The sequence below is a fragment of the Carassius auratus genome, chromosome 13 (genome assembly GCF_003368295.1).
Source record: "Carassius auratus strain Wakin chromosome 13, ASM336829v1, whole genome shotgun sequence".
Classification (NCBI taxonomy): Eukaryota; Metazoa; Chordata; class Actinopteri; order Cypriniformes; family Cyprinidae; genus Carassius; species Carassius auratus.
The window spans coordinates 9,096,009-9,113,240 of record NC_039255.1 but is presented as its reverse complement, the minus strand read 5'-3'; the positions used below and the strand labels follow the sequence as shown (position 1 = coordinate 9,113,240).

Below are 17,232 nucleotides of genomic sequence, written 5' to 3'. Positions count from 1 at the left end.
ATTATATTGCTCACAACACGCGTACACACACACACACACACACACACATAGAGAGAAATACATTTTTGAGACTATAAAAACTGTTCTCTTATCATTTGTCAAAAAAAAAAAAAATCATCCAAAATGCAGAATCAACACAAATATAAAGTGGTGACACTGACAACGACAATGTGCACACACACACACACACACACACACACACACACACACACTTGTGAGGATAAAAACAACTGCTCTCTTATAATTATTAAAAAAAAATTATGCAAAATGCAGAACCACCAAAGATGGAGAGAGAGTGAGAGAGAGATGACAGGATGAGACAAAACGATTTAGCACGCACACACACAAACCTGCTTCAACCCCGTCTACAGAAGTCATGCCGTTTACTGTGCTTACTGCCTGCAATGCATTGTAAAGTAACATTATTGAAAAACTGGGGTTTTTTTCAGTAAAAAAAAAAAAAAAAAACTTTGACAATTTTTGTGATTTTATAATATTTAGATATGAATCCAACTTGTGAAAAGATATATTTCAGGTAGTCAAATAGCAAATAGCATATAGTGGAGCTCTATAGCCATCTAGTGGTTAAAGTGATTTTTTTTTTAACTACATTTTCCAAAAAATGGGTATAAATGTTACATTAAATCATGTAAAATTATCCATGTTATCACCATGAATGAAAGTTAGAAATCTGTGTCTTTTAGAAAGTGCATTTTTTACATCAAATGCTGTTTTTTTTTGTAATTTTTTTTTTTAAATATTTATTTATTTATTTATAGAAATGTAAAATATATCATAAATCCTCCAAAAAGTGCACAAATGTTGAGTAAAAACATTAACAAACAGATTAAAATTACATTTGTAAAAAAAAAAAAAAAAAAACTATTATCTTGTTACCCCCCAAAAAAAGAGTGTGGACAGGAAACGAAGACCATCAGAGGGTTAATATTTTCATGAACATTTTGAATAATAATTTTATATATATATATATATATATATATATATATATATATATATATATATATATATATACACACAAACACATCAACAACAGCACAATTCAAAAGTCTCAAAGACAATGACAGACCATTAAATAAAAGATTTAAAAAAATTATTATTATTTTTTTGCTTCCCATAAGATCTCTAGGCAAGGATACTTTTATAAATAAACTCTGCTCTCAGATCTCTTGTGTATTTGTGTTTGTGTCAGTCAACGTCAATTCACCACTAATTATTTAATTGGGTAAAAGTGTAATAGTAAGTTACAATTATTCAAGCAAACAATTAATAAATATAAATAAAAAATAACAGATTAAAACAACAGGACTGTAGGAAGACTAATACGCGACTGACTAGCTGTAGTAGAAAGTCGTAATTTCAAAACATCAATGATTTAAGCATTAGCCTACTACTCGTTGTTTAATTAAACTTTTAGAAATATTAGGATCTTAATTAACTGACTGAATTAATTAAGATACAAACGCTTTCGTTCTAAGCATCCAGTCGTGACTTACATTTATAACTTTGAATTTATTAGTCTGTGTGCTTTTATATTTCCATATAACACTTTTATCTCAGTATGTTTCATGTCTTGTCGATTAAATAAAAACACTATTATTATTTTTTTTAACCCTAATTTTATTTAGCATCGCTTTTAATTCAGGCAGTACTTCAATATACTACACCACCACTCGGGCATATTTTCGGGCACCTACAGGTCCTTCTTCCTTTTCCTCGTCCCTGAGCGAGCCGACGCCAAGATGGTGAGTGGATTGTGGACAAATGGTCATGAAAATCTAATTAAATCTTCTCCATCCGACGGTTTCATATTGACATTGTTGACCTAAAGCACACTACATATATAAGATGACCAATATATGCCTTCATTTAGAGGATATAATGTGTAGGAACTTTTCGGTAGACCAAGATATTGTGTATTCATACCATCGTGCTACTCCTCTAATAGTGGCTACAATATTATATTACAGGTATATATGTGTCCATATACCTGAAATATATAAAAGTTTAAAACTTGTATCGACCCCTGTATGTTATCGAGCCCATGCAGCTGATGTAGCTGAAGTGTAACCATATAAAGAGAAAGTGTCTTATGCTTCACAGCTTTTGCTTTGCGTCTGTACAAGATGCTCACGCTTCCTTTTGAAAATCGCTATGAATAAAACTAATAAGTACGGTTGGTGGGGTTTTTACAGTACATGGCTATCAAGCAACAGTTTAGGGTTAGAAATCATGTCATGACAAGAATGATGAATTCTGCTCTTTGAGAAATAGTTTAATCAAGGTTGAATATCAGCCCAGCTCATGGTTTTCCATTTAACCTCAATATTTCAGTTCTAACAAATGTGTCTATTTGCAGAACGAGACCGTCACTGTCAGGACCAGAAAGTTCATGACAAACCGGCTGCTTCAAAGGAAGCAAATGGTAAGCGTGTGGCAGATTTTTTTATGCTGGCTTAATGTAATTTAGTTTGCACTTTTAGTATTTACTTAATTTTTTTTGTTAACGTTTCAGGTTGTCGATGTCCTGCATCCAGGCAAAGCAACAGTCCCCAAGACAGAGATCAGGGAGAAGCTTGCAAAAATGTACAAAACCACCCCAGATGTGGTGTTCGTCTTCGGCTTCAAAACTCAGTTTGGCGGTGGCAAGACAACTGGGTTTGGAATGATCTACGACTCATTGGACTTTGCAAAGAAAAATGAGCCCAAATACAGGCTGCAAAGGGTACGTCCCTCATGATGCTTGCAGGATTAATTTAATTTAGATCAGAAGGCTGTTATTTCAGTATACATTGCATGTTTCAGAGTGAAATGTGGTATTGATCATATGCTAAAGTTTAGTTTAATATTTAACAATAAAGAAATTAAGATGGCCATAAATATTAGTATTATCTTTTTACAGTTGGACAGTAAGATTTTCTTAAACATTTTAGTTAATATTTACAATAGTATTTTATTTTGTAGAATTAATGGTCATTTTTTAGTCATTTTCGATAATCAAATTATGCTGCTTTGCAAACAAGCACCGCAAACCTCCAGTGTGTTTTTGTTTTGTTTTTTTGTTTTTTAAATCAAAAGTTCTTTTTTTTGACCCTTGCTGTCTTAAAAAGATAAAAGTTAACTATATGGAAAGGTATTTTTGAAGTGAAATTAGTAAATGGCCGCTTTTATTAGTGAAAATTGTTTTATTCATTACATTTACATGTTTTATAAAGCTCTCTTTTGTTTTCCTCAGCATGGCCTTTATGAGAAGAAAAAGACCTCTAGAAAACAGCGCAAGGAACGCAAGAACAGAATGAAGAAAGTTAGAGGCACCAAGAAAGCTTCTGTTGGTGCTTCGGGCAAGAAGGTAATTTTTTATTTTTTTTTGCCCATCATAGATGTTTGTTTCGTTGTCACTATCTTGGGTTTTAATGTGTAACGTCATCTTTCCTCCTTTATCAAATGTACATCTGGACTGTAGAAGGTAAATACTTTCACAAGTAGACTAACTGCTGTGGAAGGAGAGTCTGGAGTGATATGTCAAGTTAACTCCAAACATTTAGCTGCTATGTTGATTTATAATGCTATTGACCAGTATGTGATTGGAAGCTATTATTATAGGCACTTCTGTTTAATCCCACTCGAGTAGTGAACTAGTGTGCTCACTAATAGTGAAGTGCTGGACTATGTAGTAATCAGTAGAACAAGCTGTATTGCAGTTGCTCTCTGAAAATGGTTTACAAATTTTTCTAATTCATGCGACAGTTTTTATGGGGCTTAGTTTACATTATAGCCCGACTTATATGTAGTTTTGCTGATGAGCCTGTCACTGATATATCGGTATCGTCGAATATGCAGCCGATGTAACTTTTTTGTAATGGCACGGTGAATTCACACCAAATTTCGGAGGATCTCCTCAGCTTGTGGAACCCTCTTGAATGTGAATGGAGTGTACTTATATGTCTAGATGGTTAAATTTGCGGTCCGGCACCAACCGATTTTGCGAGGGTGGCGTTCGCAAGGGCTCCTAGAGCTGAAGGGATCCCCTGAATTTGGTGACACCAGTTAACACTTTCCCTTCAGTAAGGAGGTTTCTTGTTCAGGGAGCATACAAGCATCGTCTTGTTCAACTATTCCCGTTCCAAGGGAATGTACACATTACATTGAATGGGCATTAAAGTGCACAAGACGTGAAAAAGGATTATTCTAATTTGTTCAGGGTGTAAACATTTGATCTTCGATTTTGAGAGTCAAATATTGTTATTATTCGACTCTGAACATGTTGCGTGTCCAAATTGCACCAAAATGCAACACTTCACTCCCTTGGGTCTGCAGCAACACACCTGCCATGCTTGAAGTTGATTGGATGAACTGTTCTCAACATAATAAAAATGAAAACCGACAGACATCCTTCCTCCAAAGCTTTCAATATATTCAGTGTTAATTACTACCAAAGCTTTGAAGCTCAAAATATGGTATTCGGACCAGCCCTAGTATTTATTTAGAGAGTTACTGGAGAGTGGGGCACAAAGTAAAGCTTTTGGACTTCCTCAGTTGGTGTAAATCCATGTGGGGTTCAGAATATTTTATCCTCAGAAGTTTCACTTGTCTAGTACAAATGTTGATTTGTTTCATAATTGGTGTATACATTTTTCTTTATTTACTCTCAAAAAATTAGGAGCATGTTGTAATTCGACCCTATGACAGCTTAATCTTAACTGAAGATAAACAAAATTATTTTAATTAAAAAAATTATATATGATTTTGGAGTTTGATAATGACCACGTTGCACAAAGAGAATAGTTTAAATTACATGGCTAATGTCATAGAATAGCACAACATCCCCCATCTGCGCAACTGGGATATACAACTGGTTCGTGTCTTTTGCTAGTTAACAAAGCATTAAAAAAAACAACAATCTGAACTGATAACAGATTGGAGATTAAAATAATAGCAAATTTGTCTCATTTTAAATGAATGATAAAAACTGAGATTAAAAAATTACTTAAGCCAGAAATATTCAAATATATAATCAATATATAAAATACTATACACTTCTCCAGTAAGTTTAACGTGTATGAAGACGGTAGCTCAAATCCGTGAATGAATGTTCCGAAGTGAAATAAACTTCAATCGAAAAAAGTTGAATGGAGTTCAGCTGAATTATAGTTGAATAAACCTTTCACTTTACTGCTCAATGCACTGATGTCAGACTCATTTTGGATAGTAAAGTTGGGTTAAATTGTTAAATGCCTTGCCTCCGTTACATGTCTCTGTCACTATTATAAGTGTTTGATCACCACATTTGAGTGATAATTGCAAAAATGTATGTTTGTGTGTATATGTGTGTATATGTATATATAAATATATTGGGGTGTGACGGTTCACAATTCACGGTTTGGTTCGATACGATACACTGATGTCACGGTACGGTTCGGTACGTTTTAGATGCAGCAAAATGTAAAAACATCTCAACTTTTCAGAATGCTGCAAGCGCACCGTGGGTCATGTGATAAGAACTAACCAATCAGCTTCATCTTTTCCATAACAACGTTGAAAGCTCAGCCAAGATGAAGGAACAGCTGATCATAGTTGTATATGGATTGCAATTTTGAAATTTAGTAGCAGAGCTAGCCTACTGCAAGCGATTTTTAGAGCTGCAAATCCATTTATCCTTTGCTGAAATTTCCGCGTCTTCATGGAGAGAGCACGTCATTGTTGCTTAGCAAAGGCAGACGCCTCGGGGGTGCTTCTGCCCGAGTGCTTTGGAAAGGAGGAGAAAGACGTGCCTAGCGTTTTCCACGCGTTTTTAGGCGCGATATGTGAACGGCCCCTAAGGCGCTCGCTCACTCAGCACGAGCTGAAGGTTCGTTGCTAAATGTCTAATGCATTTAACTGACCAGAAATAGAAGATCCTCCAATAACCAACAGGTCTGGTGTTTGGGTGCACTTTGGATTCCCTGTAAGCTATAATGGTGATGATAGAATAAATGGTAAATAGTAAGGTCTAATCCGCGGCTATAATGTAAATGTAACGTAAATGTAGCCTACCAATCACTGTGGTAATGTCTTTTGCCCTGTTTGAATCCGTTGGAAATGTCTGTCTAAATGCTGCGGAGATAGTTTGTTGTGTGTATGTTTCTCCTTTTTTTCGTCTTTTCCCAGATACTGACACACTAAGGTGATGTCGGCGTAAATGAGTTGACATGTTTCAAGTATTCCCGGTGGTGTTTTTTTGTATTCCCTCTGGTGTACCCTATTGTCATGTAGCAGATGCGACATCGTTGTTTTTTTTATCCACCACTCTCTTGCCATCACCATTATAGCTTACAGGGAATCCAAAGTGCACCCAAACACCAGACCTGTTGGTTATTGGAGGATCTTCTATTTCTGGTCTGTTAAACGCATTGGCTATTTTGCAACGCGCGTACTGAGTGAGCGAGCGCCTGACTGAGTAGCCTAACAAACATATAAGTTGGTGTTTTTTTTCTTCTTCGGGGGTGTCAGGGGCGTTCCCTGTTACGTCGTTTGGGTTATTGGGCTACCTTGTTGAACGCATATCATTATTTCACTCTTTTTTTATATATAATCAATTAGTCCAACGAACCGTTCGGTACATAATGCGTGCCGCGTACTGAACCGAAAGCCTCGTACCGAACATTTCAATACGAATACGCGTATCGTTACACCCTCTATATATATATATATATATATATATATATATATATATATATATATATATATATATATATATATATATATATATATATATATATATATATATTAGTAATATGTACTGTATATAGTAAGAATCAAATGTTTGGACGCGTAAATCAGAAACTGTCCACATTTGACTGGTAGTGTGCTTTAATATACCGTATTTTCCGGACTATAAGTCGCACTTTTTTTTTCTTCATAAAGTCGCACATTTTTCCATGGCTGGTCCTGCGACTTATAGTCAGGTGCGACTTATCAATTTATTTGACATTAACTAAGAGAAAACATTACCGTCTACAGCCACGAGAGGTTGCTCTATGCTGCTCAGTGCTCCTAAAGCCTACCACTGAAAACAGAGCGCCCTCTCGTGGCTGGAGATGGTAATGTTTTTTTCTTGGTTCTAAATAAATGCGACTTACAGTCCAGTGTGACTTGTTTTTTTTCCTCATGACGTATTTTTGCACTGAGGCGACTTAGGTGCGGCTTATATTCCGAAAAATACGTTACACAGAATATTGGCTGATATATTGGTATCAGACTCTTATTTTTTTTACTCACTAATATTGGTTTTGGCCCCCCAAAAAAAACATATCGTCGGTCTCTAGTTTAAATACCCACCATGAAAGTATTTCAGAGAGCAGTTCTAGAACTTGTTAGTGTTAGTTGAAAGTTCTCATTTTTGTCCAATCTTTTGCCCTCTTTTGCCTCCCCTTGGATGTTTCAGAAGTGAAAGACTTGAGGTTTCAGAAGGTAGAGTGGAAATCGGCATGGTGTGCTGTTATCCACTTTTACCGGTTACTTGAAGTGCTTTGCATGTTCAATCCCAATGCCTCATCTCACTTGCAGATATTTAAAGCATCCTGTGTTTCTAACACAGATGAAAATATATATTTTAATGTATGTACTTGAATTGTTCCAGTCAACTTATTTGACTTATAAATCACTAATTTGGAGCATGCTGTGTGTGGTTGGCATTCACTTATTTGAAGTAAACTAGCCACTTGACTGCATGTCTGCAAGTTTGACAGGACCCACTGGAGTATTCAGAAGCAACCTCTCCCTTAGTTATATTTCCCCTTGAAGTGAAAGTTTGTCCTTGATAATTAGAGATTTTGTACGAGTAGTTTGTGTATTGAAATGTTGTATCAATCTCACTGTTATGTTTTGTCTTTCCTCTTACAGTAAGACCTTCAGGGAAGACCATCGGCCTGAAAATGTTCTTGTACACTGTCAACAAATAAATTCTTTAAAAAAAGTGGTTCCTGATGTCTTTGAGTGCTCAATCAGAGATGCTATTTAGTGTTCAATAAGGGAGACATACAAAATGTGCTGAGCAGTGGCTCCCCAGAGCACCCTGCACAGTGAAACTTTACATACTAGCACAACATCTGATATATGTGACATCACTTGATATTATTTACTTAAATATTGAAATATAAAAGCGACATTTTAAATTGTAATATTACACATTAATGTTTTTATTTTGAGCATAAAAGACTTTGATTGTTAAAAGTAACCAACTCCGAACCTTTGATCTGTAGTGTGTTGGTTTTGTGACCTCTTCACAATTATACTCACTGTAAATGTTTTTCACAACCTCCTGTAGCCATGTTAAAATCAAAATAATGGCCAGTTTTAGCCATGTTCCTTTGGTTACCTCAGCTGAACTATAATGGCAGTTGGCTACTGTTAATGTGGTAATACATAACACAATCCTAGTGTTTACTGCACACAAAATATGATGCAGTAGAATGATCGATAGTTTAATGCCATCCTATTTTACTACAGTCAACCTGAGCTAAAGATTGCAGTGCAGAAATTACACTAAAGCTGTAAGTACAGATTTACTATTGCACTGTAGCTTCTGGTCAGTCCATTTAAAAATTCTAACTTTTTCTCCCAAGATATTCTTAAATAATTGTGGGAACTGAGACTGGCAGAACTATAAAATACATTAATTCGGATGTGTTCTTTATTATTACAATGCAATTAATTTAAAGCTAAACCTACATGGATGGCTTCGGTCTTTGTTTGCTTATGTGTTTTTGCAATTAATTAGCAGCAAATATGCAACCGACCTGTTCATGGTCTTCTGATGTGGAGGGAGGGGGGCAGGCTCTGACAGTCTTGTGCAAATTATGTCTTAAGGGTTCCCATGTAACCAGAGTAACCCTGTCTGCTGAGAACTGTGTGTTGGCCTAGTGATTTGTGATTCATAGAAACAGCAAACCGGAGGGGGAAATCTGAGGATTTTATTAACTACACACACCGGTGTATCGTAAAGCATGTGCTAAGTGTGCACTTCTCTCATACTCAGGATTATCATTGGTCATTAAGTATCCTTTCTTCACACTAATTGGTTTCATTACATTTGACAATGTTGATTAAATTAATAAACGATCAAATAAAATGATCTACTTGAAATTATTCCATTGCTATAAAGGTCTCTTTGGCTGGTCCCATCACCCCTCCCCAATGTAACTGTTGATCGGGGTCTAGAAACTAGCGTTAATTCAACGTTATGGATATTATGTAACGTGTGTGCAAGACCTGTTCGACATTTTCTGAAGAGTATGTCATTAGCGTGCCTGTAAAAAGCTATTAAAATGCACGTAATCACAGTGAATAGCAGTAGTGTTTCCCCAAGGTTCTCAGAGGTTTGCGTTACATTATAACATTTATTTGCCTGGCAGATGTCCTTACCTTCGGCAATATGCAGTATTTATATTCAAGTCTCCAAGTGTGACACAGCTTACGGCTGCTTTCAAAGCCATATGATATCTGTATGAGGCAGATCATTTATGTTCAATAAGAATGATTGATTTCATCAGTTCTCAAAGTGTTTCATCAGGGAACTGAAATAAATAGTTTATCTAGAAATTGGAATTAGTATTCTAGAAATATTAATAAGAATATAGATTATGTTTTTTTATTATACGATTTTTTAGAATGTAATTGCTTTAAATATTTCTAAAACTAAATTTAGTTTCAATTTAAAAAAAAACATTCACGCGAATGTCTTCGTAAAACTTTATTCAAAATATACTCTTTTGTGTTCCGTAGTATAGTAAAAAGAAAGAAAGCCATATGGGGTTTGAAGGTGACTAAATGTTGACACTGTTCATGCTTTGTGTGAACGATCTCTTTAAAGTTCCGCTAGCTGCCACTGAGTGGCGCTGTTTGCCTGGTTTTGCACGTTGACTCTAAAAATCAGTCACACATACCACACACAAAAAGATATTCCCTGTTGTGAGGCTGATTCAATATTCCACCAGCTGATTTATGCAGAACAATTCTCCACAGGAATGGCTAGAACCAGGCAGAGGAGGGGGTAAAAACATTTCCAAAAAGACTGTGGTAAAAAATAATTATCTCTGGTGTCACTGTAGCACCAGTCTTTGAGGCTGATGTCAATGAAATATTGAGCAGCACAATCACTTTGAATGTGATCTGAGGAGGGCTGGCGGTGGGTCAGGCAGAGCCACAGGAGCGCGCTCAGAATGTTCCGGAAACGTGGGCTGAATGCAGAGCGGGGAGCACACCACTGTCTGCAGTCATTTACTATGTCAAAACACTCCTGCTTCTCCGTGTGTGCGATCCTGGCGTCTGCCAGTTTGCTTTTTCTAAATGAATGTCACGTCTGAATATATGTAAATAATATCACATTGAATTATTTCTCATTTTGGTGCTCCATCCCATGTTCTTCTCCTGTATGTTTTTTAGTGTGTGGCAATAGCAGCAGAGCGGGGTTTCCTTTTGCTTTGTGCCCTACACATACTCGCACATTGAGTTTGTTATGGTCTCATTGTCAAGTGTAAAAGCCAGTCATTCTCATGCACCCGCAGAAGTCTGTTTTCCTCGGACTGCTGTTTAACTTGCTTAACTGGTCAAAGCAAATGGTCAGCAAAAAGTTGCATTTTAGCATCCTCATCACACTGACCACGACCTTTTAAAGAGATTTGCATAGAAACAGAAGGTCCTTGATGATGAAAGATGCATGCTGATGGTTGTCTTTGAGGTTGCAGATTTAATAAAAGCTACAGCGATGGCTGAACCTGAGGAAAATTTAACTGTAGGCTATATTATGTGGCCACTGCAAGTGATAGCAGATCTTTATCGCCTGCATTTAACAAGCTTGTTTTCTCTCTCTCTGTGAAACTGAGCTTATGACACACTTTACTTTGACCAACTCTTAAGTAGGTCAAATCAGTTGAGGCGTCCTTGATGTCTGTCTCTCTGAAGTCTCCTTTACTTTCCCATACTGTGTTTTCAGTTACAGAAACATTTTCTGTTCACCAACCTGTTTGCATGTTTGCTAATTAGCACATTTTCCTATTCAGTCAGGTACATGTCATATCAACAGGCTTTCATGTTAGTTGGTTATTTTCTTAATAGCCTATATGAACAGTCATCATGGGGTCATTTCTCAAGGGAACAATTAGTCAGGAACTAGTTACTGAGTCACACTTTGCAAGATTGTAATAAAAAAAAAAATCAGGATCCTTTAATGCATAGAAAGTTTAAAAGAACAGCATTTATTTGAAACGAGTCTTTACTGTCACTTTTGATAAGTTGAATGCATCCTTGCTGAATAAAAGTGCTGATTTTTTTTTTATTTATTTTTTTTGACATAGGAAATGATACATTTGTGTTCGGTTCTCATTTACATATTTTTGAAACAGAATGAACAAAGGCATTTTATGACAGATGACAACCTGGTGACCTCATTAAAATGCATGCACAACTAAACAAAACATCTAAAGCATTTTTATTTATATAATAATATTTTAATCCTAGATTTTAGGTTTATAACTATAATGCAGGGAAATATAGTGTTAGGTTACCAGGTTAGTCTAACCAGACATCTTTTCCATACATGTAGAGTGTGTGGGCGCCCTTGCGTTCGATATTTCCTGATCACCCTGTATCTTACCGCAAAGGTTACAGCGTGCTCTCCCCACAAATTGATTAAAGGAGAGTCTCACTCAGTCGCAGTAAAGTGCAAACAATCCTGCACCCATCGATAGGAAAGACGCAGCCAGGTAAACTACTGTGTTCAGCCAGTGCTTTGAACACAGCACACATGGCCTTTTCCATTTTCCGTGCCTACTTCTTAACCCCCTGCAGTGCTTCATCTCTGTTCCTCAGCTATTCACTGTCAGATCGTTTCTTATGTTTCCTTCACTGCACTTCAGACTTTTATTGTAAAAATATACAGAGTAACAGTTCTGGCAGCTGTTGCTTTGAATCTTTAATGCTTTAAATCAGAGATAACAGAGCAAAGCAATAAAATAGTTTTAGATCCGTCTCAGAAGGCATTTATGAATCATGCTGGTGTTTTTGGAAAATGCCAACTTTTTACAGATTTGTATTTATTTATTTATTAGTTTTAGTCCTTGAGTTTCATTAGCTGATATTCAGTCCAACAGCACTGGGACTTTTCAGCATTTGTAGTCCTATCGCTTTTCTGTGTTTGCGAGTTCCTGACAAACTGTCAATTTTGGCTACCTTTACCAAAATCGAGTGCATTATCAACAATGCGATCTGAGAGAACAGCAATCCAACCACTCTCTAAAAGTTGTGTAGTTTATGTGCTTAAGATGCTTAAAAAAAAAAACGCCCTGTGTATTAGTTGTGGGTACTTTCAGTGACTCCTGCATGTAACAATGTTATTCCAGTAGATGGTGACAACTGTTTTTACAAGTGAGTCAATTCATTCAACCTATTTATTTAAACTGCACTGATTCATTCACGGAGGGAATCAAGTCTTTATAAATAAACCATTCAATGTTTTAAAATGTGCTCTTTCATTAAAAATCAAAATAAGTGATTTTGTGAGCGAGTCATTGAATCAGTCAATAGATTCATTCAGAAACACCACTAGTGTTCCCTGGAGAGGCACTGTGCTTGTTCTGCGCTGACCTTTGTTTGGATTTCATTAATTCATTATGTTCCTTATAGTGACACAGAAATAGGTTAAGTTTAAGGTCATTTTTATTTATTTAGCACCTTAAAACAACATAATTGCTGACCAAGGTGTTTCACAGAAACCAGTAAAATTAAGACAGTCCGAGTTTACAGAGTTAAATATAAATATAAAAAAATATATAAATAAAATATAAATAAAACAACATAAACCATGAAACCAAATAAGAATTCAAGGAATTGAACTCACTTAGACTAACATAACTAAATTATAAATAGGCCTAAGAAAAGACATACGTTTTCAAGGATGATTTGAATGCAGATAAAGAAGGGGAAAATCGAACAGATTGAGGTAGTGATTCCGCAGCTTTGGGGCTAATAAAGAGAAAGCTCTATCACCTTTAGATTTCAAGGGGGACAATTGGACAGTTAATAGTTTATCAGCCGATGATCTTAGAGATCTCTGGGGGGAGTCTGGACAAATAAGGTCTGAGATGTAAGCTGAAGCAGACCGTGCAAGGATTTAAAAACAAAAGTTAAAACCTTGTAATCAATTCTGAATTTAACTGGAAGCCAGTGTAAATGTGCTAAAATCGGGTGATATGCTCACTTTTTTTCTTCCCCATTAAGAAACGAACTGCAGCATTATGCAAGCGTGAAAGGGAAAACTGGTTGACCCCAGCATGTGGTGAGTGCATTGCAGTAATCAAGCATTGTTGAAATGAAGGCATGAATATAATTAAAAGATAAGAAAGATTTAAGTTTCTGTAAACTCCTAAGCTGGAAAAGACTAGTTCTGACAACAGTTTGTTCAACCCGATCTCACAGCATTTCGTACATTTTTCACAAAGTGGCTTATTCGTACAAATTCGTACGACCACACTCGTACAAATTCATACGATTGTTGCCAAATCGTACATATTTTACGAGTTACACAATTCGTATGAATTTGTACGAATGACCTATACCTAACCCCGCCCCTAAACCTAACCATTACTGGGGTTTAGGCAAATCGTATAAAATCATACGAGTGAGGTCGTACAAATTTGTACGAATAAGCCACCTCCTAAAATATGTACGAATTGGCCGTGAGATAGCGTTGAGTTTGTTTGCTTGTCGAAAAAGAACAACACCCAAATTTATTACATGAGTGCAGACATTTACTTGCAGGAAGACTAAGTAGACCATGAAACAGACCAAGTAACTTGAAATAGTGTGTGTAAAATGTAAGCAACTCCATATTAACTTCCAGCTTATAAGCAACATAGCGCTTGCAATTGGAAAATTTGGTCTAAATATCAGCAAGGCTGTGATTATCAATTTCCAATACTATTTCTCATGTGATATTACTTTAATATTGTATTATATTATGGTTGGGCCATAAATCTGCCTTCTAATTATTACAATAAAAGTGAGCTGCTGATGAAAGAGTCAGAGTGGGGGTGTATGCAGCAGTAGAAGTGGATGTGCTTCTTATATGGCAGCGGTAAGAATGACTTAAATGGAGCTTTCAGCTCAGGGACTGGTAACAGATGGTCTTGGAAAATGAGGTTCTTCTCAGCAGCGCTGACGTGCACTCCCAGACCCCCACCGCCCCCTATTTCTCTCTTTTCCTTTTATTCTCCCTTTACTGTTTCTCCCTCTTCATTCTCTTTGCAATTTCTTGTGCTTGCTCCCTTCAATCCCCGATGATTTTGCAAAGGTGCAAAAGGAGTATAGGAGTAGTCCTATATTAGATTGCATTATCCATGCCAATACAAGTGAAAAAGGTGCACAGAGGGTATGGAGAAGACCGGAAGAATGGGAAGATGATAAAGGGGAAAATAGAGAGCAACAAGAGGAAAGATGCTCCTAACTGAGTAGAAAGTACATCTGCTGTCTGCTTTCTTAAAATCTCTCTTGCAACACAAAATAAATATAAAGTGTGTATTTTTTAAAATAGTTTGTTTTCTCTTAGTCCTGCTTAATTTGCAGTGACAACTAAGACCAGGTTGAGTGATTTAACCAAAAAATGCAAAAAAATATTGATCTTGTTGTTCCGTACATAAAGATTTCATACATTTAAATTGGGCAATTGATTTTGAAAGGTAACTTAGGAAAATATTGTATTCAAATGATGAATTCACAGTGAAACCCATAACTCTGCAGAGAAATCTCCTGTTGCCTATGAAATCATGACTAGAAAATTGCACCAAAAGAACACTTTAGCACCTGCCCATTACTATGAAGCAGTACAAATTATGTAGAGTCAGTCTCCTTAAGCTCTAATACTAGGCCTAAATATTTTTGATGAAAGTGAAATAATAATTGTCATTTGACTGTCATTCAAAATGCTTCAAAATTGTAGTTTAATCCTTCATTAAAGCCATTCAGTTAATGGTTTTGTACCTTTTTATTTCTGTCTGAATTTCAAATACTATTTTTACGTCAAATGAAAGTTGACCTAGTAGCTATTTGGTTTGGTTTATGAGTTTTTGAAACATTTTTTTTTTAGTTTGTAATGTAGTTATCCTTTAACGTAAACAGTGTGCAAAGTCATTAATAAAAAAACTGCATGATAAATAAAGATATTGTTGCTCAAAAGAAAGAGTAGATTTTTAACCTCCATAACGAGTTGTCATATTTTCGAATCTTCTGCCTGTTACCTATATATAGGTAACATTTGCATAATCCCCACCTGCCCACGAAATACCAACACTCTCCCACAAACACTTCTGCTAGTTAGTGTGTTTACATCAGGTCGAGAAGAGGCTGTGTTCTTTTCTGAATATCTGTGAAAGCAAGTTTGTTTTGTTTTCATTGCCGGAAGATGATGACGTGATGATAATCATGTAAAGTACCACATACAAAGTTTAAACTTACCACTGAGAAATGTCCTGATCAAGTTGTGCTTACAGTCGAGTATCCAGTTGAGCAACTGCACCGTTATTATCCTTGGCTCGAATTGATATCGATGCCATTTTTGTAAGCTTATAGCATCTTCTGCCATCTTTTTTTACAAGTAAACCTTTTGTATACATTGCATACGGAAAGACCAATCACAACAGACTTGACCAGCTGACCAATCAGAGCAGAGTAAACTTATGAAAGGAAGGAGAGTTAAGTTTACAGACTTAAGCCCAGAACTGCTTAGAATGAATAGTTTCGAATACATAAAAAAAAATACTGTAATATTAAATTCTGAGAAAATTACATTTTCTGATCTTAGATGCATTTAATCCTGTCAAAAGGGACTCCCAACATAATATTAGGACCCTTTAAAATACTGTATGACCTGCTCTTTAAACTAACTTGAGCGTCAGTTTGAGATGGGGCTCTGTTTTTCTAGCCAGTTGAAGATGGGGATGTACTTCAGCTTTTAAAACCATCTCTTGTTGACTGATATATAAAATTTTGATTCACATTTGGCATCCTCCAAAATTGCCCTGTATCATCTAATGTATAATGCATTAAGTGGTATTAACTGCATTAACTGTTTTCTCTCTTAAGTAGACTAGGGAAATTGACTCTAACACTATTCTCCAGCTGAATAGAATTTAATAGAGCTAGAAGAACTGAGAGGTAATAGGTACAGTTGCAGGTTTATCACGCATGGATTTGTGAGCTTGTGCTGGCCATTTCTGTCACCTGGGTCCTGGCAGCCATTCTGGCTCTTCCAGACGCAGCTAGCAGATGGTGGGGCTGTGCCTGCTCTTCTCCAGGGGCTTCTGTGGATAGAAAGAGAAACTGAGACAAATGTTTTACTTTTGTTACAGACCAGGGACATCCCCTAGCCAAGGAGTCTGTCAATGTCAAAGTGTCCAAATTTGTTGAAGTGCGTCAAACTGTGTGTTGGTATTTGTCCAGAAATACCAGTGAGATGTCATCCTTAATTCAGCCACCCCCCTTCAAGTGGGATACAAAGTCAGTTCCAGGTTTTGATGCTGGAACACATGGCTTAGCTTGTATTGGTCTGTCACTATTGAGGATTGGCAGGGGTGATTACCACACTACCTCATGTCAAAGCAAACAATGCCTTGTCAAAGATTTTCCTAAAACAAATTGAGGTTTATGAAATTAAAACTAGAATGAGATTTAAATATACCCAATCAGAACTTAAAATGAGATGGAGTGTATTTGATAGAATTATCAGCGATGAATCAATCGCTATTGTATCCTTTGATCTGTTGTAAATTTTTGTAAAGTGTTTCAACTCATGAAATTTGTTGAATGATTTACATAGTTTTTCAGCAACAAAGCAGTTTTCTCTTATAAACATCAAGTTTAAACTAGATAGTAAAGTTTGTTTTCAAACTTTAAGTTGGCTTGAAAAAGCCTGGCCAGAAAGTTAGAAAAATGTAGAAAGTTTGAAAAGCTTAAAAAGTTTTAAAAATTTAAAAGTTTGAAAAGTTAAGAAGTTTAAAAAAGAAAGTGATTAACATATTACTAGCATTATAAGCAAGTGACTACCATGTCGTTAGCATGATTAGCAAAGTTGTTAACATGTTTCTAGCATGTTGAGAGCATGATTTTAGCATGATCAGCATTTTGCTAGCATGTTTCTAGCATGTGACTAGCATGTTTCTAGCATGATTAACATGTTGTTAGCAT

General features: G+C 36.1%; 1 protein-coding gene across 3 annotated transcripts; it reads left to right on the top strand.

The window, feature by feature from the left end:
• The first annotated feature begins 1,658 nt into the window (after positions 1-1,658).
• Positions 1,659-7,976, top strand: LOC113112543 (40S ribosomal protein S24-like). 3 transcript variants are annotated; one of them, XM_026278209.1, is made up of 6 exons: positions 1,672-1,763; positions 2,378-2,443; positions 2,534-2,743; positions 3,254-3,367; positions 7,442-7,467; positions 7,900-7,976. In XM_026278209.1, exons 1-5 carry the CDS (start codon positions 1,761-1,763, stop codon positions 7,445-7,447), a joined length of 399 nt encoding a protein of 132 aa, XP_026133994.1. In that variant the 5' UTR covers positions 1,672-1,760; the 3' UTR covers positions 7,448-7,467; positions 7,900-7,976. The 3 variants fall into 3 exon arrangements, with proteins under 3 accessions (XP_026133996.1, XP_026133994.1, XP_026133995.1); XM_026278211.1 differs by lacking the exons at positions 7,442-7,467; positions 7,900-7,976 and adding an exon at positions 3,482-3,664 and having other exon boundaries at positions 1,659-1,763; XM_026278210.1 differs by lacking the exon at positions 7,442-7,467.
• The last annotated feature ends 9,256 nt before the right edge of the window (positions 7,977-17,232 follow it).

Bases quoted from the DNA above. Each gene is read 5' to 3' on its own strand.
- LOC113112543 (XM_026278211.1), top strand. The intron at 2,444-2,533 runs GTAAGCGTGTGG...TTAACGTTTCAG, and splicing joins TGCTTCAAAGGAAGCAAATG to GTTGTCGATGTCCTGCATCC. The intron at 3,368-3,481 runs GTAATTTTTTAT...TCTGGACTGTAG, and splicing joins TTGGTGCTTCGGGCAAGAAG to AAGGTAAATACTTTCACAAG.